Source organism: Alexandromys fortis, unplaced genomic scaffold (assembly GCF_014885135.2).
Source record: "Alexandromys fortis isolate MF-2015 unplaced genomic scaffold, M_Fortis_MF-2015_v1.1 scaffold_194, whole genome shotgun sequence".
Lineage (NCBI taxonomy): Eukaryota > Metazoa > Chordata > Mammalia > Rodentia > Cricetidae > Alexandromys > Alexandromys fortis.
The window spans coordinates 574211-598019 of NW_026068075.1; the positions used below are offsets into that span (position 1 = coordinate 574211).

The following is a 23809-nucleotide window of genomic DNA, read 5'->3' on the forward strand; positions in this document are numbered from 1 at the left end:
AAAGGGAGGGAGGGAGGGAAGGAGGGAGGGAAAGAGGAAGGGAGGGAGGGAGGGAAGGAGGGAGGGAGGGAAGGAAGGAAGGAAGGAAGGAAGGAAGGAAGGAAGGAAGGAAGGAAGGAAGGAAGGAAGGAAATCTGGTAGCATGGTGGCTCAAATGCAGTCCCATCTCTCGTCCTGAAGGTGAAACGTGTTCCAAGTGCAGGCTGGGGAGCTAGACTAGCCTAACCAGCAAGCTCCAGATTCAGTAAGACACTCGAGTAAATAAAGTGAAGGCTTGGGGAAATCTCCCAGTGACAACTTCTGGCCTCCACATGCACACACATGCATAGACCTGCAAACATTAAGCACACCACGTACAGATACAAAGTAAACTTTCTAGGGAGAGGGAGCCATGTGTGCTATAGCTGAACCTTTGAATGGGGAGGGGGAAAAAAGTCAGGAATGGAAGTTTTGCCTAACAACTACCAAGTCTGAAAGTTACTTTGGCCATGAATTAGAATGAGGAAGCCTGTTACAAACTGCACTCACGTGGGATGAAGCAAAAACTTGAAATTTAATTTGACAGTTTATCAGTAACACTTGAGGTTACAAATAATCATAAAAAGCCATTTAAAACGCATTACTCTTTCAAGTGGCTGGGAGTGTCTATAAAATTCACATTTACAAATGGCAAAGAGCACCCATAATACTCCATGCTAGAAGTTATTTTGTCTGACGCTGCCCACAAGATCGTTAAATAGGCCAGAAGAAAAAATCTGAAGAGTACATTGGCAAGAAGGTCTGCAGGCCTTTAAAACTGCTGCCTAGTGCCCCAGGAAGTCAAGAGGCATGCTTTAAGTTCAGCTGGGGCCTCCAAATGCCATGTAAGATGGTCAAGTCATTTCTGATTATTCCCTGAACCCTGCAATCAGCTTCATGCATTTGCTTCGTTGTTAGTGTATTTCTTTCTAGAGAAAAGCTGCCTTAAGTGGCCGTGAATTACTCAGGAAGATTTTGGAATAAAATTGCCTCTGTTTAAGTTCCTTATCTGCTACTTACGAGCTACGTGACCTGGGAAAATCGTGCAACCCTCTCTGGACCCGCATTTCTTTATCTCTAATGTTGGGACGATACAACAAAGCAAACCCGACTTTCTTATCAGAAGATTTTGAAAGTGCTTAGAGCACTTCTGTTGCCTAACATACACATAATAATGTTAAAAATGTTAGCTATTCTTCATAACCAACAATTAAGGTTTCTTATCCCTCAACCCCCTCAAGTGTTTTCCCTCTGTACATGCGGGTTCCGCATATTTGGGTTCAACCAGACTCAAATGATAAATTTAAAAAAAAAAAATCATTCCCACATTGAACTCTGTTTTGTGTCTCATTCCCTCAGCAAAACAGGGTAACAGCTATTTCTCCAGCTTTCACACTGTACTATGTATTGCTGGTAATCTAAAGATGATTTAAAGTATACAAGAGGTGTATCACGACAGACTTACTGAGAAAGTCAATGCAGCCTGCCCCTTCTTGAAGAAAAGCCCTCAGATCCTTCCCTGAACTTAGTTTTGGAAGCTGCCTCCCAGGTTCTGGAAAGGCATGGGACTTTCGACCTCGCCACGCCAATAAGGGTACATTTGCAGCCATAAAATCATTAGGCTGGGGTCTGGAACTGACCCATGACAGAGCAACCCACTGTGGGAGCAGGGGTGTAGGGAGCAGACCCCATGACAGAGCAACTCACTGTTGAAGCAGGGGTGTAGGGAGCAGACCCCATGTTGGCTTCCCTGGTCTAAAAAAGTATCTATTATACGGTTTCTTTCTCAGCCAAATCTATGCCAGAGTCCAAGCTGCCCCCTGTTGGTGTTAAGTATATAAGAACTGCTTGGCCCCAACAATGCTGAGAACGATGAGGAAAATTACTGAAGTCATTGATGAAAAGGGATATTGAGGTAAAGAGGGGACAGGGTTCACCAAGGTGACCCTGCTGAGTGGCAGGGAAGAGTGTTAGAGAGAAGGGGCAGGAGACGGGGATCCCGAGGCAAGGAGGAGGCAGGCTCAAGGACTGGTAGAATGGTGGCATGGTGGACGCAAAGGAGTCCTAAGGGTACGATGGGGATGAATTAGAGCCGTGAGCGGGGCTAGTCAATACACGGGTTTGTAGGCCTCGGGGCAGTTGGTTTTCTGAGGTGCTAAGAAGGTGATGTGATCTGATTTATATTTTGAAAAGATCATCTTCCTCCCAAAAGTAAAATAAACAAATTAAATAAAAATTAAAAAATAGTAAAAATAAACAAAACTAGAGCTGGTGAGGTGGCTCAGTGGGCAAAGACACTTGCCACCACGCCTATCAGTCTGGGTTCCATTCCAGGTTGGTGGAAGAGTTCCAACTTCCACAGAGCACCCGAGATGGCCTTCCTCTGTGAAATGTGCTGCACATGAGAATAACGTGTGAAAGCACTCGCATAGCATCGGACCCTAGCAAACAGTAGCTAGCTGCCGCTGCCACTATTTCCCCTGAAGCCCATGTGCTCTTAAAATGCAAACGAAGTCTTCTCATTGCTGGCATTAAAACCCTCAAGGGCCTTCCCATTGTGGAATGCAGAAACTTCATACTTCTTCCATAGCTTTCAAGGTCACTCATGGCCCAGCTCTGGCCTTCTTTTCTGGCCTTAGTTCCTAGCACTCTTCCCCCAAGCAACTCCCCATAGCTTGTCACCATCTCCTTTTCTTCTGCTTTCTTTCCCCTAAATTTTCCCTGTTTTCAGCTTAACCATCACCTTTCCTAATCACCCTAATAAAGAGGACCTGCCTCTCATGTCCACCACAGGCTGTCTTAGGGCTGAGTATAGCTCAGTGGTAGAGGACTTGGCTAGGAAAAGGCCCGGTCTAATATTTTTTGTTGTTATTTTGTTTTGTTTGAGACAGGGTTTTTTTTCGTGTAGCCCTAGCTGTCCTGGAACTCGCTCTGTAAACCAGGCTGGCTTCAAACTCACAGAGATCCACCTGTCTCTGCATCCCAAGGGCTGGGATTAAAGGCGTGAGCCACTATGACCCAGCTCTCCCAGCCTCATGTGGCAGTAGGTACATGCCTGTAATATCAGTCTGGCCTACAAGACACCTATTGCAAAAATAAAACAAAATAATACAAATGAAATAAAAAGTCTTGTTTACTGTTTCTCTACTAGAATGAATTTAGCTTGAGTTCTCCAACACATGGGAGAGAGAAGACTGTAGAAACTCAAATTCAGGGAAGGACACAACCGACTAACCTTACAAGCTAACACAATTGTAGTTCCGTTAACATCTATGAATCTTCTGCATAGAGAATTTAAGCAGTGACCTACCAATATACAGAGATGTGATTCTAGCCATCTGTCACGGAGGACTGCAAAAGCTTTTATATAACAAACCACCAACACATTCTTGGTTAGCAATATTCCTGAAACAAGTGATTCGGTGTTTCTGTTAAAACACACTCCTCACTTGGACCCAACCAAGATAACCAAAAACAGTATAAAAGCCTGGCATCTCTGCCTTCACTTTCTGTCTCTTGTATACTTCAGCTGAAAGGGCAGAGTTAAGTCAGCCTTAACCTTTCCTCGCGTTACCTAGGAATCATGGGACAGAATCTTGGAGGACAAGTGGGAGCAATTATCCATGCGGGCATACCCCTGCAGCAGAGAGATACTTGTAGGAACAAAGGTAACTCCTGCAAGAGAAGAAAGATAACAGGGATAAGGGCTTGGGCTCATCTTGCAAAACCCAAACTGAGACAACTATCAATGTGACCATGCCTTTATCAGGACGGCTTAACTACGCCTCTCTTACATTCTTTCCCCAGATTCCTCTGTTGCAACCTAAACCTCATGCTGGTACTCTGGAAGGATTATCTTGGAATCACTGGACACTTTTATTTACCCTTTTCAACATTAAATAAATCTCCTTTTCTGCTTCTCATAAACACTTGTCTTTTTAATGCATATTGGGGATGGGTGGCTGAGCCTAACTTGTTGGGGTTGCTAGGGCCCAGGCTTCTGTGCCCCCTCAAAAAAACTCCATTATAACTCCTAAAATGGACACATGCTTCCCTATGTCTCTCCACAACTTCAGTGAAATTTTGCTTTCTTCATCAGCATAATTTTACAGGACTACGGTGAAAGTGCAGCCCCAGAGAATTGGGATAGGACACTTGTGACCATTTGCTCCTATACTAAACAAACACGGAAAAGTACTGTGATCTTTCAAATTTTACTTTTCCTATATCTTAAACTATTCCCCTACAAATGGCTGCTGTTCCTCTCAGTAGTTCCCCTTTCCTGTCTTACAAACTGTCTATATTTGATCTGTAGAAAGTTGGTTTTTAAAAAATGACATAACGGGGGTGGTGATGTAGGTCAGGAACGCACAGTGTCCTGGGTTCAACTCGTAGCACTACATAAATAGGGTGTAACTCCAGAACTTGAGCAGTGAAGGCAAGAGGATCAAAAGTGCAAGGTCGCCCTCAGCAACAGAGTTCAGTTCAAAGCCAACCTAGGCCACAAGAAACCTCTGACTCAACAAAATTACTAGAATTACATACCCTCAAAATTAGGTTTAGCAAACGCAGAGGCATTTCTTTCCCAGATGTTAGCTACGGCTCTGGATGAGTTGGGCAATGAGCTAAAACATTATACCAAAAACTGAAACTACTTCATGATGAAATGCAGCAGGTTCAGGCAGGTCTGCTTTAAATCTGGGCTGTCACAGTTTAACAAAACTTCTTTACATTCATTGCTTTCCAGTAACAATTAATGCTGCTGAAGCATTTGCTATGTGGCCAGTCACTATTCTGTCTCACCTCCACTGTAGCTAATTAATCCTTTAGATAAGCCCAGCAAAATAGCTCAGCAGGTTCTTGCTGCCAAGCTTGATGATCTGAGTTCAAGTCCTGACATCCACACAGTGGAAGATAACCTATTACCAGAAATTGTCCTCTGGCCTCCACATACACCTTCTATGGCATGAGTATAACACCCTCAAAAATGTACAAAGAGAGAAAATACAGCACCAACCCCCACTATCAGGTTCTAAAGGTAAGTAATTTGAAGCCAAGTCACTATTAAGGACTAGACAATCTAGCCCAGCGTAAGGGCCAGAGATCTTAGCTACCTACTCGCTCAACAACCAAGTGAGCTCCTCCTATTCTCTAGGCACTGATAAAATCACCTAATACACACCAGTGAATGACACAGATGGCTGTAATCCACATTCTTGGGAGGCAGAGGCAGAAGTGTGGTGAGTTTGAAGCCAGTATGGGATAAGAGAGCCCTGCCTCGGTATAGACAAAAAGCTAGATCAAACTGTTTTGTGAGCTGAGCATGGTGGCACACCCCCTTAACCCAAGCACTAGGGAAGCAGAGATAGGTGGATCTCTGGGAGTTCTGGTCTAAAAGTGGTTTGCATCCTATGGAACTTAATTCTAGCAGGGGGTTGGACAAACAGAATATGAACACAAACATAAATTATGGGGTATGTCATCCATTTGCATCATTTCAAACTGCCAATAGGGATGTGTTGTTTTACCTACAAAAAGGGTCATCTCGCATGGCTCAACCAACAGAGGTGATAGTGCAACATAAAGGAGAGTAAGAAGGCTCAGCTGAGGGGGGTGGGTGTGGAGTAGCCAGGTGGTCCTCAAGGGGTGACACCTGAGGGAGGAAAGGGCTCAGCAGTTATTCTTGACAGTGGAACTGCAAATGGCAACACCAGGCTATGAAGAACGAATGAGAAAACAGAAATGAAATGTTTTTAATAAACTAGGAAGTTCTAGGACTGTGGCTTTCTTTTTTACTTAGTTACATTTGTTTTGTAGCTTAGTAGGTGCATGCAGCCACACTTGTGATGGTGGGAGCACAACCTGCAGGCGTCCTCTCCTTCTACCATGCAGGGGGTCCTGCAAGCCTTTACCTGCTGATCTATCCCACCAGTTTGATCGCAGCAAGTTCTTACTTGGTATTTAAAGCTCTCTACTTCATATCCCACTACAGCAGAAAAGCAAATAGCACTTGGGGCTTAAAATATTTCTCTTACTCCCAAAAATCAAAACAATGTTTTATTGTTATTGTTCTTTGGTTAATAAAGCTTTATCTACACAAAGAAGGTAACAGGACATGTCTGAAAACAAACTTGTAGGTCAAATTGAAGTCTAAACAACCTCTCAGAAATCCAAGAGCCGTATTCTTTTAACAGAGGAAAGTGTAGTAAATAGTACTGAGTGTCTGTAATTTACAATCTCAAGTAGGTAGGAGCTTCCCTAAATCTACCAAACCATTCTACCAGATAACCATTACTTGCAATATTCAGTGAGGATTACAGTTACATTAGCTACTAAAACTTAAGAAAAAGGTAACCAATGGAAAACTGTATCAAGTTAATTTATAGGGAAATGATATGCACATAGAGCTCTATAAGAGACAGACCTTAGTTTAAGAACTTTTACATTAAAGAACTCAAAAAGCGGTAATTTTTTAGAATTTATTTATTTATTTGCATTTAAAAGAAACTGTTGACAACGATTCACTAAACTAATCCAAGTGGGAAAATACAGTCAACACTTCTGAAACATAAGTTTATTCCACTGAGCAAAACTTCTTAGATGGTTACTGACATGAAACTGAGTGCTTCAGACTGTTCTAAACACATGGTGGTATAGGTAACAATATTCAATCACATCTTTCTTTCCTGAATATATAAAAACTAAAATACCAATTAAAAAACTAATATATCTTCTCTTTAAATGCTTCTTACACATACAATCTCAGTCCTATTTAATAGTGGTAATTTAAGAGATTTATTTTGTTCACAAGGTAAGTGACAATCTACCAAAGAGAACCAATAGTTGGCCTATAGGTTCATAGTGCAAATAAAAACTTCAAGAATGCAGCAACTGACATTTCTAAAAATAAAAAAAAAACATAAAATTCTTATAAGGTTCATGCAAAAAGTTTTCCTAAGCAGATAGCCGCAGAACTAGAATGCTTGCTAAATTTGACTGGCAACATCAATGGGACTCCTATGTTTTGCAGATTTCGACTTGAACTCTTGTCTTAGGCTTTGTATTTGGCTTTTCCAGTTTCACTAATGACACAAACATGCTATAAAATAAAAGAAATTCATATTAGAAAAATGTATTCTGGAGAGGCAAGAACAGCATTAGAGAATACTACTACATTGTCTGGGTTCCTACCAAAAAAGGTAATTTGGAACAGTAACTTGAAGAGAACACATTTTGAAAACAAAGAAGAAATATGTTCCATTAGTGTGATTTTTTTTCTTTCTTACTATATAACTTTGAAAAACATATAAAGCTGAGCATTGAAGGCATATCAAAATGGGGCCAGTGTAGCCAGGTGGTGGCACATGCCTTTAATCCCAGCACTGGAGAGGCAGAGGCAGGTGGACTCTGTGAGTTTGAGGCCAGCCTGGTCTATAGAGGGAGTTCCAGGACAGTAAGAGCTATATAGAGAAACCCTGTCTCAAAGAACCCCTCCCCCCAAAATAGGGTTCAGGGTAAGTAATTTTAAAAAGATTAAATAAAACCCACATTTTAGATAATGCTATCCATATAGTCTTAACTATTCCTGGACCATGTTCATAAACTCACCTAAGGGGCTCTTGCCTCCAGAGTGGGAAGCAGGTATCTAAAGTAGAGTCAATTACAAGATTTAAATAGAATTGTTATTTCTCACTTATGACCATCTTTATCATGTAACAGTGAGACAGTTATTGTATATTAAAGCTGTTCAGCTATTTCAGCCAGCAAGAAGTGTCACCCTAACCTGGCCACGTTCCTGTTCTAAGGACGTCTGCACTTGACTACAGCTTTGTGACTAATGGGAACCAGCAGTCTGGTCAAATTACAAGATGCTGGGAGAAAACAATTCTTCCCTTTCCTAAATTTTTATGTGGGTTTTTGAAAAATGAGAGTGAGTAAAAAAAAGAAGCATTACTTACATTCAAATCCCTGAAGTACTCATTATAGTCAAGGGCATATCCAACAACAAACTTGTCAGGAATTTCAAATCCAACAACTGTAAAGAATCACAGTTACTAATCAGATACAGAAAATAGCACTTTCAAATCTAATACTTGAAAATATGCCTTTTTTACACATGTTCTCTAAAGTAACTCTAAGATATTTCACAGTCAATTTTTCAGTTATAAGATGGAAAAATGACTGACCAAAGAGCATCTACTTACAGTCTGGCCTATACCCAACACTTCGAGAGGTCCTCTTCACCAGCAAGCTGTTAATTACAAATATTACATGTGAGATATGGAAAGACAACAGAGCATTACAAAAGAAAACAGTGTTCTTAAGTAGTACCACCTACATTTAGAATATGGTTAGCTTTGCATACTCATAGGAAGACAGAAATGGAGAGTTCACACGAAAGACAAGGACCTGACTGATTTCTACCTGGAAACTGGCAAGATGTTTCTAAGAGCAGAATACTAACACTCACTTGTCTGTTGAAACACAGCTACTGAGGAGGATGAATGGGCGGGGGTGCCAATAAGCAAAGATGAAAAGATAAGGGATCCAGATCCAGAATCCTTGAAATACAACCCCTAAACTTTAAAGGGCATGGGTAAGAAATGCTCTTACATCAAGACTTTTAATAACTGGCTCACAAACGGGAACTTTAGCCTGCGAAACAAATGCGTTTAAAAAACCTTTTATCCCCCCCAGTGGAGACTGAACCCAGAGACTTGATTATCAAACCAAGACACAGACACTGATGAACTTAAGTGACTGCGTGCAGATTTCACCAATTTTATATAAATTCATCTCTTTCTGTGTAGTTCAGGCAATTTTAATCACACGTGAATATATCTAATCACCACCATAATCAAGATACTTTGAATCATGCAAAGCTCCCTCCTATATTCCCTTAACCCCTGGCAACCTCTAATCTGTTCTCATCTGTATGACTCTGCCATTTCAAAGTAGGTTATATAAGTAGAATCATACAGTTTTATTACTTTGCTTCTGGGGGGGTGTCTTATTATAATACCCTTGAAAAATAGGGGATTTTAGGTATGTCGAAACAGGAGCAGGTAAGCAAGCAGTTTAAACAGAGCAAAATGCCTGCTTTATGTACTGCTTAAAGTGTACAGCTCCAGTAAGAGTCATCTGGACTGTTGTATATCAATAGTTCCTCTTTACTGCTGATTTCATGGTATAGGTGTATTACAATTTTATTAAAGTTTTGTTGCTTCTAATTCTGTGCTATCACAAATGATGTTATGAACATTCATATGTACAAATTTGAGTAGGATAGTACGAGACAGGCATGAAAGCTCAGGCTGCGTGTCTCAAATTCAATGTGATCCTCCTGCCTCCGCTTTCCAAATGCTGGGATCACAGGGGTGAACTACCATACCTGGCTATCAACATGTATTTTCCCTTCTCAGGGATAAGCACTCAGCACAAACTGTAAGGCCTTCTAGTAGTTACGTGTGCAGGTTTTTTCTTTCTTTCTTTCTTTCTTTCTTTCTTTCTTTCTTTCTTTCTTTTTCTTCTTCTTTTTCTTTTTTTTTTTTTTTTTGGTTCTTTTAAACAGGGTTTCTCTGTAGCTTTGGAGACCATCCTGGAGCCAGCTCTTATAGCCTAGGCTGGCCTTGAACTCACTGAGATCCACCTGCCTCTGCCTTCCGAGTGCTGGGATTAAAGGCATGCACCACTACCAGCCAGCACGTGTACAATTTTTAAAGAAACTTTTCTAGAATGGCCATACTATCTTATATTCATATAACATAACAACTTTCTAATTTTTATTTTGAGAAAAAACAAAGACAACTACATTATCCAAAAAAAATTACCTAAGTATTCTATGAGCACATCTCACCTCCAGCAAAACAAAAACTCACTGAGGTTCATTTTCACCATCTATCAGAAAAGTTCATGAACATAAACTCCTTAATAGGCTTTATTAGAATTATAGAGATTCAAAGACTTTACTCAGATAATTTGATCCTTTAAAAAGACTTTGTAAAAGCCAGTTACTTGGTCACCAGAGATGGCTCAGTGGATAAGACTATTGTTGCCAAGTCTGCCAACTGTATCCCACCACCACCCAGGACTAACAAGGTAGAGAGAATCAACTCCCCAGGCTGTTCTCTGATCTACACAAGTACATGTGCCACATGCCCACATCTCTGCCAAAATAAGTAAGTGTAATTAAAAAATTTTAAGAAACAATCAATCAATCAGGGGAAAAAAGAAAAAAGACATGAACTTTCTTCTATACAAAAACCACAGATTAGTCCAAGATTTTTTAAATCAAAATGAAATTGTAAAAGTAAAAACAAAGCAAAATGTAACAGCAACAAAATAAATATGTTACTTTTAGCAACAACAAAATCTAACTTAAAATAACAGAAGCATCAACTGAGCAGGTTCCCTGTATTCAAATCATCTCCCTACAGCTTATTAGCTCTGTGTCTGGGGGCAATTCCCAATGCTTCAACATTCTCGTCTGTAAAGTGGAGATAACAAGTGCTATAGGATCAAATTATAACTAAGGATAAAAACAGAAAGAACTATAAAAGCAAAAATCAAACATCCAGGTATATAGCAAGGAAGATGTGGTACTGCTTCAGAAAAAGAAGTAGGCATTGTAAAATTTCAATAACACAAAACAGGATGCCTTATCCATCACTCGACTCCAGGAGATCCAGATGTTCAGGGCCCACCCCTTGTGGGTATCACCTTTGGTATCACTGGTTTCCATTTCACAAGGTGACTCTAGATCCTCTCATGCCACTGAGCACAAGTTTGACATAAATAACATGCTGCAAACCAACTGTTACTTGACTCTACATATGTGTGAGAGTTCTGTATCTAAAAACTGTGTATCAAGTTGGTCTGCAAGCCACAGGCACCCAAGTTTGCCTCAGGTATTCACCTGAAAAGCTGGCCATGGCTGTATGTGTTTGTGACCCCAGAGCTGTGAGGTTAGAGATAGATTCAAAAGCTCACCCACCAAACAGCCTGCATTGCTAAAACTTTGAACTTACAGCTCAGCTAGAGACCCTGTCTCAGGCAACAGAGGAAGCTATCCAGTCCTGCTCTGGACTTTGCGTATGTGCACATGTGTACTCACCTATACACTGCACATAACACACACACACACATTCTAACTATACTAAAAACATAAATATTTCCCTACATGATTCAGCATAATTATTTACATGACATTAACACTGTAACATGTATTAAAGTATATGGGAAAATATGCATAGGTTCTGTGCACACACTCTTGACATTCAAAAATTAAATTACATTTATTTATTTGTATGTGGGTTAGGGTCATGTGTCGTGGTATATACATGGATGTCAGAGGAAAATTTTTAGGAGTCAGTTCTCTCCTTTCACCATGTGGGTCCTACGGTTTGAACTCAGGTTATCAGGCTTGGCAGTAGTTGACTTCACCCACTGAGCCATCTCACCAGTCCTTCTGACATTTTTCTCATGAAGGACTTGAATATCTAGGGAGCTTAGTGTCTGCGGTGGTTCTGAATCCAAGACCTTATACCTACTGTATTAGACAAGGAGTTGACTATAATGAAGGGCTTTATTAATACACAATAAAATTACAAAGTTTTAAGATCATATTACTTTTTTAAAAACTTCTTTTTTTAATATTTATTTATTTATTATATATACAATATTCTGTCTGTATGCCTGAAGGCCAGAAGAGGGCGCCAGACCTCTTTACAGATGGTTGTGAGCCACCATGTGGTTGCTGGGAATTGAACTCAGGACCTTTGGAAGAGCAGGCAATGCTCTTAACCCCGATCACATTACTTTTTAATGATAAAATGAGAGCTGAAAGCATTTCTCCTTACAAAGAAGCAACTACTTAGTGCTCCAAATGAAGAAAACATTCTACTTTAAAATGTCATACATACCTTGCAACCTTAACCATTTTGGGGTTGTACTGCTTGACCAAGGAAAGCAAAGTCTGCATTGTTTTACCAGTGTCAATTATATCCTTTCAAAAAGAAAAGAGACCAATTAATGATAAATAAAACCAGCACAATTTTAAAATTAGTCATTATACAAACACAAAATATTAGAGCCCCAATATTGTTATTCCATGGCACAATGGCATCATTTTTTCAGCACATACAAAAAAACCTAACAATTCACACAAAGAGATAGCTGGAAGTTGTAACCCCATCTGGCTCGCAGCAAGTAGTGGGAATGTTAGTCCAAGAACTAGATTGCACAGGTGTAGCAAGGTAAAAAACAATGACTTAAAAGTTACATGTAAACACAGCACACATACACAAATATTTCTGTTGTTTTTCACACAGGGTCTAGTCTAGAGCTATATGGCTCATGTTGGTGGCCTTAAACTCAAGATCCTCCTGCTTTAGACTCCTGATAGCAAGGATGACAGGCATAAATCACCATGCATAATTCTGTAAAAGTATATTGATTTTTTTCTTTGTAATTTCAAGATAGGGACTCTTTCATCCAAAATTCTGATACTGGGAGAAAAGGTGTTTTGTATTATGTTTTAAGGCATCCAAATTACTAAATTTTACTATATAAAATGACTTTGTCAGGGGTAAAGCATCTGTTTAAGATCTACAGAGCCACAGATCTTGAGTACTATTTAAAAAAAACAGTATCAGAAAACAAATAAAAATCCATAAAGCAATGTGAACCACAAGAAATATCAGGACTAGAGACTTGCGAAAATGAATATTCTATGGTAAGGCGGGCAGAATATTGATGGGCACCAAAATTACTGGCCCCTGGAGTACACACTGGAAGAACTTTTCCCTCTTGGAGGTGATTGGGATCCATGAATGTAACAAAATAGAGAATAATTTCAGCAGACTAAAAAGAGAATTCTCCTGCTGATTTCGAAGAAGTGAGCTGTCATGCTAAAAGAAGTCTATGTAGTAGGACATGAGGGATGAACTTGTAGATGAGAGCCATCATTGGCCATTAGTCAGGGAGAAAACTGTCCCTCATTTGGACATTCACACAAGGAACTTATGGAGCTATATAATCCTAAGTATATTTTTATTTGTGCGGTGTGTGTGTACACACCTGCTATGGTTCAAAACCAGCTTGGTCTACATAGCTAGTTTCAGGACAGCCAGGGCTACATAGTGAGACCCTACCTTAAAAAAATAAGAAAATAAGTGAAAGAAGCCAGACACAAAGTACAATTACTATGTAATTCAATTTATATGTTAAGTCCTCAATAGACAAATCTTAGAAAGTGGAGATGGTAAAGGAAGAAATAAGAAATGAAGGCTAAGGGGACTGATTTTCTCTGTAGGGAAATGAAGGTGTTTTTATAGTGTTACTTAAAAAAATAAGTAAGGGCCATTAAGATGGCTTGGTGGGCAAAGTCATTTGCCATGTAAGTCTAGTGATCTAAATTCAACCCCCAGTTTCCACGTAAAAGGTAGAAGGAGAGAACCTATTATACACAGTTGTCTTCTGACCTCCATGAGCATAATGTGGCACCATGCAAACTTTTTTTTTCAAGATAAGGGTATTCTGTGTAGGTTTCTCTGCCTTGGAACTCAATTTGTAGTCCAGGCTGGCCTTGAACTCATGGAGATCCGTCTGCCTGCCTCTGCCTTCCAAGTGCTGGGATTAAAGATTTGTGCCATTACCACTTGGCAACAAACTTTTGCTGTTGTTTTGTTTTTGTTTTCTTGGTTTTTTGGTTTTGGTTTTTGAGACAGGGTTTCTCTGTGTAACAGCCCCAGCTGTCCTGGAACTAGCTCTAATAGACCAAGCAGGCCTCGAACTCACAGAAATCCATCTGCCTCTGTCTCCCAAGTGCTGGGAATTAAAGGTACGTACCACCACCGCCTGGCAACAAACATTTTTCATTAAAGAAAAGCCAAGGGGGCTGGAGAGATGGCTCAGAGGTTAAGAGCATTGCCTGCTCTTCCAAAGGTCCTGAGTTCAATTCCCAGCAACCACATGGTGGCTCACAACCATCTGTAATGAGGTCTGGTGCCCTCTTCTGGCCCGCAGGCGCACATGCAGACAGAGTATTGTATAAATAAAAAAAAAAAAAAATATTTAAAAAAAAAAAAAAAAAGAAAAGCCAAAAGTGGTGGATAAGTACAAGGAAACAATGTTTTCTGACACAGTATGAGAAAGCATATACAAAACCTGTGCAGGGTCAGGCCAGACCAAATCACAGTGTGGAGAGAGGAGGTAGGCATCATGTCTTGCCTTCAGTGAAAGAACTATTAGCAACTGATAGCTGCTGTGAGAGGAGAGTCAGTTTTCTTTAAGGACATGGCTCCTGGTGGGTTGACCACTCTCTGGTGAAGGCAACACATCCAAGAGCAGCACTAACTGTACTGTTGGATTTTTAAAAAAGACACAAAAAGTTGGGTAGATAGGGAAGGGAGGACATCTGGGAGGAGTGGGAAGAGGGAGTGAACATAATCAAAATGCATTGCACTAAATTCTCAAAGACCTAAATAAAGAGAAAAAATTTAGAAAAGAAATACTAATTGAACAATGGTAGTATACACCTGTAATTCTATCATCTGAGAAGCATGAGTCCAAAGTCAGCACAGGTTGCACAATGGGTTAAAAGCCAGCTTGGAGGCCAAGTATGGTGGCACACAACTGTAATGGTAGCATTCAGAAGACAGAGGCAAGTCATCCTGGTCCACACTGTGAGACCCAGTCCAGATGAGGCTACACTAAGACCTAGTGTTATAAAAGGAAAAAAGCCATCTTGAACTGTACAACAAGATCCTGCTGAAGGAAAGAAGGAAGGATAGAAGGAAGGATAGAGGGAAGGAGGGAGCAGAGATGGAATAAGGGAAAGAGAGGGAGGGAAGGGATGAAGATGATGGTAGATGCCTATAATCCCAGCACTTGACTTGGGAGGTGCAGGAAGGCAGATAGGAGTTAAGAGTCTAGCCTGGGCTATTTAGCTATCTCTTTTTCAAACAAACAAAAAACAAAACAAAGAACTGAGGGTGAAGCCTAGTGGTAGAACATTTGCTTAGCATGCTCTGGGATTGATTCCTAGCACCACACGTAAAAACAAAGAAATAAAATTTCCTTTGTTAAAAAACAAAATACATGCTGGAGAGGTGGTTCAGTGGTTAAGTATACTAGCTGTGTAATCATGAGGACTGGAGTTTGGATCTCAGTACTCACATAAAAACCAGGCATCTTGCTCCCAGATGCAACCCAGGTCTGAGAAGGCAAGAGGTGGGAGGATTGCTGGAGTTTGCTGGCTTCTAGCAGATGTAAGAAAATGCGAGCCCCAGATTCAGAGAGAGACCCTGTCTCAAATGAATAGACAGTGCAACAGAAAGGGCACACATCCTCTCTGGTCTCTGTATCTGTGCACAGGCATGCATACTTGCACATACACGCATATACACTCAAGACATTCAAAACACATGCACAAAAATAAGTATTATAAAAAGCAGAAAGAAAAAAAGAGATTACAAAAATGAATAAGCAACTAGGGGCAGAAAAATGATAGAAAAATGTTCTGGAAAATGTAGAAAGTATAAAGAAAATGAAAAATAATGGAAACAAGGTTGGTTATGTATTCTGAAACCACATGGGAAAACCTATTAAAATGTTTACTGAAAAAATGAGGATTAGCATCAAGGTAGAAGGATGATCACCAACAGGTATAGAGTTCAGTAAAGCAGACAGATATGAAATAGGGAGGCCACAAAAAATAAAGGGGTATGTGTGTAGGCTGTTAGACAATGATAAATAAAAAAGTATTGAAAGGGATAGGAAGCTGACATGGAAATGTAAGATTTTACGTAGGATAGGCAAAGAAGGTCTTAATAAGAAAGTGACTGCTGAGTAAATCGATGGTTCTTAAAGCTTAGCATGCATCAGAATCAGCTCAAGGTTTGCTCAAGAAAAGCTCGCTGGTTTTCATCAGTATGTTTTTGGCTGATACTTTTAGTTTTTAGGGATCACACTGAAAAGCAATGGGCTTCAGAAAGTGATGGTTTGAGTCTTCACTCACTACCTGGTAACTTGGCAATCTGTTTGACCTTCCTGTGCTTGTTTCTACATCATTTACAGTAGTTAACTGGCAAAGTGAGCACTGGATAAACTTAACTGATACTATATACAAAATACTCAAGGACATAATAGCAAACAGAAACTAACACATGAACTATAAATATTTTATAAGAATATTTGATACTCATTATTTAAGATGAAATAAGAATCTTATGTTTCATAAAATAAAATGTAGGATAGTAAATCACATATATACACATACCCCTCTATATAGTTATAGCTACTTTTAAAGGAAAAAAATCAAAACCAATAGAAAGTGTGTAACTTTTTCATGAGCAGCAAATAACATCACTTATCCTTTTTTGTTTGTGCTTTTGTTGTTATTTTGTTGTTTTTAAAAACAAGGACTCTCTGGTTTCAAACTTATTATGTAACCCAGGCTAACCTAAGCAGAATTCAAGAGCCTCCTGAGTATGTGCGATTCCAGGCATGTCATACTGTACATGACTTCTCTTTGTCTTTAAAAAACACAAGTCCCAGCCGGGTGGTGGTGGCACACGCCTTTAATCCCAGCACTCGGGAGGCAGAGACAGGCGGATCTCTGGGAGTTTGAGGCCAGCCTGGTCTAGTTCCAGGACAGGAACCAAAAGCTATGGAGAAACCTGTCTCGAAAAATAAAAAAAAAAAAAAACACAAGTCCCCCATTAAAACAAAAAGATTTTTATCCCTGGCTTACCTTTATTACGATACATGCTAATTTAGAAAATTTTAAACAGTATATTAAAAGTAAATGCAGAACTTACTTCAACAATCAAGACATTCTAGAAGAAAAAGAGAAATGAAAGTTAGTATATGAAGTAAGATATATTTCCAATTATCAGTGAAATCATATAACAAACTCTAAGAAATTACCCAAACTCTTGCTTATAATTATTTGATTATACTGATCCTACTTGAAACAAGTGTGCCATTAGAACTTAGATGTCCTTAATATTAAATCTTTCATAAAGAATATTTGACCCATATGTTCATTTTTTTAAAAAAAAAAAAAAAGCTTTTAATCCTTAACACAAGATATTTGACAACTTGTGAAATTTCTCTGGATCTCAGTGTCCCACATGTAAACTGAGAAACCTGAACCAGCTGGCCTTTTATGTATCTTGACTCTAATATTCCAAGAACTGTAATCTGTACAAATGCCTCCCAAAATCAGGTATTTAACATAACCGAAAATGCAATTAGCATTTTATTTTCACATCAAACTAAAACTAGAATGGTTGCACACATATCTAAGGGACTACACTAAGAAAAAATACCAACATAAACCCCTAAACCCATTCCAATGGGCCTAGAACTAATTATGTAGTCAACTCTGACCTCAAACTGTGTTTCTTACACTATGCTAAGATTTATTTGAATAGCTACATTGTTTTCAATCAGTATCTTAATGTATTTTCAGTTTACTTAGAATTTATATAGACCTCATAATAAAAACATAGCTAGGTTATTATTTCCTTTTATTCTGTAGCCCAGGCTGGCCTAGAACTCATTATGTAGCCAACTCTGGCCTCAAACTGGCAGCAACATTCCTGTTTTAGTCTACTGAATGTTAGTCTACTGGGTCCTCACTCACGCCACTTTCTGTGTTCATGCTAGTTGAAAGAACAAGGCAGCATTTCACAAACCTACAATATTCACTGCACAGATTTATTCTATACTGTTCATCTACAGCTCTCAATGCACTCTGTCAAACAACCATAACATTAGAATTTTAATGTCCTCTATATTATTTTAAGCCAGTGGTTATCAAGGTAGAATATATAGCATCTACTGGGTTTCATGAAAATTTGACCTTTTCACCTTGTGGTGGTTTGAATGAGAATGCCCTATGTAGGCTCTTAACATTTGAATGTTTCGTCCCTAGCTGCTGGAACTGCTTTGGGAAAGATTAGTCAGTGTGGCCTTGTTGGCGGGTGTATGTCACTGGGAGTTGGCCCTGATGTTTCAAAAGTCCATGCGAGAAACCCTGTCTCGAAAAATCAAAAAAAAAGAAAAAAAAAGTCCATGCCAGCCCCAGTCTTTAGTATTCTCTGCATCCAATTTGCAGATAAAATACAAGCTCTCAGTTACTGCTCCAGTGTTATGCTGCCAGCATGTCACCACGTTCCCACCCCATGCCTAGGATGCTCATAGACATACCCTCTGAAACGGTAACCATGCTCCCAATTAAATGCTTTCTTTTATAAGTTGCCTTGGTCATGGTGGGTCTTCAAAGCAATAGAAAAGTAACTACAGACATACTTCATCTTATTTAACCTACAGTGTTAAGTACTTTACAACATAAATTACTACCTAAACTCATACATAATTTACAAATACATATGTTGTGGGTAAATCCTTGAAAAACTGTTTTGTGACTGGCTATGAAAATCAAAGTTTGGAGAATCATAGCTTATGCATTAAAAGTAAATTGTAACCAAGAAAAACTTCTAATATGTCCATGTCTCAAAGCAGTTTATCATAGAAGGCAGGATCTCACAGTCCTGCATGAGTCTAAGAATAGAATCAAGCAAGGTTAGCCCAGAACTTCTGGAAAGCAATTCACAACTGCAACCTATTCTATAAACAACAAAAAGGTCACTTTAAAGTAAAGCTCAGGATATGCATAGAAAATAAAACAGACATTAAAAATGTGGGGTAATCTAGAGGCACAGAGTACAGAGCAAATGAATTACATTGATTTATTCAAATTGTGGTTCTGTCACCCTAATAGTGACTAAACATCAACATCCTTCTATATGGAAAGGGTATGATGACTCTCTTACAGGGCAACTATGAGGATTACATGAAATAATAAACATAAGAAGCAAATCTTTAGCAAAACTGAATATATAGTTAACTCATGAATCAGAAATTGCTTCCCTAGTTCCCTACCTTGAACATCTGAAAGATACCAGTCCCATCAATAAGTGGTTCACAGCAGCAGTGATAGCTGCTGCAGTATTATAGAATTATAGACTGGTAAACAGCATGGGCTTCTGGGACAGAAACTCAATTACTGAATTCTAATCTTGTGTCTAATACTAAATGCCCGTGGTTAAGTCGTAAGTACATATTTTAATTCTTTACATTTATTTTATGCTTCATTAGGGAAGTTGTAACAGCTCGAATGTGGTGGTCAGAGCTATTTAACCCAGGTCATCAGGCTAAGTGGCAAGTGTCTTCCTGCACCAAGACATCTTGCTGGACCCTAACTATAGATTTTAACATAAGACAGCTTATACAAATCAACAAAGTCCAGAAAGATCAAAAATTTGTCCAATCAATACAATTCTAGATTATTGCGCCAATACAGAAACTGAGATTTGCTACCACTGAGAGTTTATTTTCTGTCAAGTTGCTACATGTCTACTTAATAATGAAAACAATGACGCTCAGGAGTCAAACAACTTACCTAAAGTAGTCAACAAAGACAAGCACAAGAGGAATGATTAGAATAAAGGTAGATTTTGGATCTAAAGCAAATATCCTCAACTATAAATTAATGTGAAACTATTTACATGTATCTGTACTTGCACACACATAAATTTCTGTAAAAGAAAAAATTTCAAATAAACCCATAATCTCACCACCAAGATTTAACTCCGCTTAATTTTTATTCCTTGATTTTTTTCTACAATAAACAGAATCTACTGTGACTGTCATAAAAAGTTATTTTAGAAGCAAAGATCTGTTTAAGATCATGGAGCTCTGTAGTGGGGCAGAGCCATTAGGTGAAAAAGACAAGGTCAAACTAAATCACACAGGCCTTGAAGGCTAGGCCCTTTCCAACACTGAAAACTGATTATAGAAGTGCAGGTTTCGAATGGCTTCTAAATATGGACAAAGCACGATGAAACGGGAGGAGGTCTGCAAGTTGTACACTAAATGGACAGGATAGAAAAAGAACCAACAGATTACAACTTCTCTGAAGTTTCCAAACACCACTGATGGCAGAATTAGTTTGGCATGACCCCAATACAGGACAGGACTATAGAATTTCACAAGTGTTTTATGTTAAAGTTCCTCTACAGATTTTCAGTGAAGTAAACAGAGAGTACTAAAATCTAAGAGCTAAAGGAAGAGCTTTGGTGTCTGCATTCAAGCTCTTCTACTTCTTTGTTGTGTGACTCTGAGATTGTGAGACAGTTTTCATTTTGTAATCCCAAGTAACTTTTCAAACTGTAACTCTATTGATTAATTTCCTGATCTGCAGACTGGGAATAACTTCCCTCACCAGATTACTGTGAAATTTACTAAAGTAATACATTTATACATGGCATGGTGTCTAAAAGTAAACAATAACTAGCAGTTTAGAAAACATATTCAATCCAGTATAGTGACTCATGCTTGCAATCCCAGCCCTTGGGAGGCTGAGGCAGGAGGATCACCACGAGTTCAAGACCAGCATGGCTTACATATGAGATGTCAGGATGGTATGGGCTACAAAGTGAGACTGTCTCAACAAAACAAAAGGCACTTGGTGCCAAGTCTGTCTCATAATGTGAACACAATTCCCTGAACCTACATGCTGAAAGCAGAGAACTGACTCCTATAAGTTGTCCTCTGACCTCCACACATTCATGTACATCTCACACAAACATAGAAATAAACCAATGTTAAAATATTTATTTACCAGAAACTGCTGTAATAGCTCTACTAATATTATATTACTTAATCCTTTTAACTCTGAGATAGCTACCACTAACATTTTAGCTCTACCTGCTTCTGAGGTGCATAGAGTTAAACAACCTCCCCAAGGTCGCAGAGTTAGGAAATGCCAAGGCAGGTTTTTGATCAACACTATCAGATTCCACAATTCACACTTTCAGACACCATACAAAACTGATTTTATTTCCTTTAAAGATATAAGTGGGGGCTAGAGGAATAGTTCAGTGGATAAGAATGTGAAGAGTGCTTGATGCACAATCATAAGGACTGGAGCTAAGATCCCAGCACCCATGTAACAAGCAGGGTATCCTGCAAATGCCTGTAATTACAGCTCTGACAAATCTAACCTTCTTCTGGTTTCTGTGTACACGTACAGGCTTGCATACTGGCAGACACTACACACACACCTTAAAAATAAAACTACATGTGAATATTTTTTAATATTTATTTATTTATTATGTATACAATATTCTGTCTGTGTGTATGCCTGCCGGCCAGAAGAGAACGCCAGACCCCATTACAGATGGTTGTAAGCCACCATGTGGTTACTGGGAATTGAACTCAGGACCTTTGGAAGAGCAGGTAATGCTCTTAACCTCTGAGCCATCTCTCCAGCCCGTGAATATTTTTTTAAAGACTGCCTTTTGGTCCGGCAATGGTGGTGCAAGCCTTTAATCCCAGCACTCGGGAGGCAGAGGCAGGCAGATCTCTGTGAGTTTGAGGCCAGCCTGATCTACAACAGCTAGTTCCAGGACAGGCTCCAAAGCTACAGAGAAACCCTGTCTCAAAAAAAAAAAAAAAAAAAAAAAAAACCAAAGAAGAAGAGCTTTCTCCCTATATGTATTTTCTGAAGGATCCAAAATTAGATTTCCAAAGAAGTATTACAGAAAAAATTAGCAATATGTTTTTTTGGGATTAATGTAAGATTCTGCAATCATTTGGCTATACAGTCCAGGGGATATTTCCAAGAGTTAAGCAACACTTGCCTATCTTATACTAATAAAGTACCTGAGTGTGTGATTGACAGTACAGTTATTAATTTAATTGATCCTTGGTATAAAAAAAGATTCTTCCCTTCCCCCTTCAAGATACATACCTTTCCAGTTAAAGCTGAGAGATCATCTCCACCAATAACTTTTATGTCACCTGTTGACTGATCATTCTAAATTAAAAAAAAATCTGAATCATTTATAGGCATATTCTTGTGTACATACAAACTTCTCAAATTATCTTATGTAAACTACAAGATTTAGGAAGTTAGCTATCTAGTGGCCACAACATTATGGTATTCTAAATTAAATGAATTATAAGAATTAGGTTTCTAGAATGACTATGTAAATTGCACATATAGATTAGTAAAAATTAAATATCCTAATTGACCATTACTGATTTTTGATGTTCTGAAGAGTCCTAAAAATAGAGTACATGCATTTCTGAGTGGGATATTATAGCTACTCATCATCAATCAGGCACTTCTCAAGTCACAAAGGACATTTTATTAGCATGGCAGGTGTCTGCTTCTGGTCCTCTAACATTCCTGTGAGTCACATAAGGAAGGAGTTGGTCTGGGTCACATCCAACCCTGAGGGTACCCCCTAAAAGTCCAGCCCATATCCAAGTCATCTTCAGAACTGAGAAACCAGGTATAAACTAGTCTGTTGTAACATACTTCTTAGGTTCTCACTTTCTGCTCTCATAGAAATTAACAGAAACCCTTATAGGGGGTTCAAAGGAGAGCACTTAACACTCACTATAGCTGGTGAGAATAACTATAATTTGGATGTGCTGGAATCAAGACAAAAAACTGAATAAAAACAGATGAATAAAAGAGCCTGGCCTTGTTCTACCGGGACAGTAATGAGTACTATAAAGCTACAGCGATTACCTTGTGTCAACCAACACAGTGGTTGACAAAAAGTTAAAGGAACCAAGTAAAATCCAGAAACAGACCCAAAAACATATAACAATTTAGTATATGACAAAGATGGTATTTTGAGTAAGTAATTAAAAGATGAATTATTCAACAAATGGTGTTTGATCAATTACTTATCCATTTGAGAAAAAATAAAGCATGATCCCTACCTCATGCCATACATAAAAATAAATTCCAGATGGATTAAAATCTAAATGTAAAAAATAAAACTATAAGTGGAATGGAAGAAAATGTAGGAAGATATTTTTCCTTGCATTCTTAGAAAGAGCAAAAAACTAGTTATGAACTCCAACTGAAAAGTTCTATAAAGAATCTTCCTTATTCATATTACACTTCAAAATAAGAACACACCAGATGGGACTGAAGAGATTGCTCATCAGTTAAAAACACTTGCTGATCTTGCAATGGACCTGGGTTCAGTTCCCAGACCCCACATGGCAGCTCACAATTGCCTATTACTCCAGTTTCAGGTGATCTGATCCCCACTTCAAGCCTCAAAAGCATCAGGCATGCACATAGGGCACAAATACATACACTGGCATTCACACATACACATAAAGACAAATGCATCCTTTTTTAAAGTTTACAAAGAACTACTAGGGCCCAGAGGTAGTGGTGTACGCCTTTAATCCCAGCACTTGGAAGGCAGAGGCAAGCAGATCTCTGTGAGTCTGAGGACAGCATGGCCTACAGAGCAAGTTGTAGGATAACCAGAACTGTTACACAGAGAAACCCTATCTCAAACAAAGAAAAACAAAAACCGGGAACTTCTGGAAAAATGTGATTCTAGTGTTCACCCATCTGTCCACATTTACAGAACTTAAGCCCGGTAACACATTGAGGGGAAACAAATACTCAAGTTGCTGGTTGGATAACAGAAACCAATACAATATCTTTTGAAAAGAATATAGTAAATGCTTATTAAAATTGTAACCATGCACACCAATTTGGTCTAACAAACCCATTTCCAAGAATCAATGTCAAGGCCGGGCAATGGTGCGCCTTTAATCCCAGCGCTCGGGAGGCAGAGGCAGGCGGATCTCTGTGAGTTCGAGACCAGCCTGGTCTACAGAGCTAGTTCCAGGACAGGCTCCAAAGCCACAGAGAAACCCTGTCTCAAAAAACCAAAAA

At 39.1% G+C, this 23809-nt stretch overlaps 1 protein-coding gene across 1 annotated transcript in view; it reads right to left on the reverse strand.

The window, feature by feature from the left end:
• Positions 1–6483: 6483 nt before the first annotated feature.
• Positions 6484–23809, reverse strand: part of Hprt1 (hypoxanthine phosphoribosyltransferase 1) — a 37561-nt gene continuing 20235 nt past the window's right edge. The window contains exons 4-9 of the mRNA XM_050121681.1: positions 21842–21907; positions 16839–16856; positions 11940–12022; positions 8223–8269; positions 7977–8053; positions 6484–7117 (exon numbers count right to left, since the gene is read on the reverse strand). Of these exons, the coding sequence (XP_049977638.1) occupies positions 7070–7117; positions 7977–8053; positions 8223–8269; positions 11940–12022; positions 16839–16856; positions 21842–21907 (339 nt within the window). The 3' untranslated portion in view covers positions 6484–7069. The remainder of the gene's footprint in view (positions 7118–7976; positions 8054–8222; positions 8270–11939; positions 12023–16838; positions 16857–21841; positions 21908–23809) is intronic.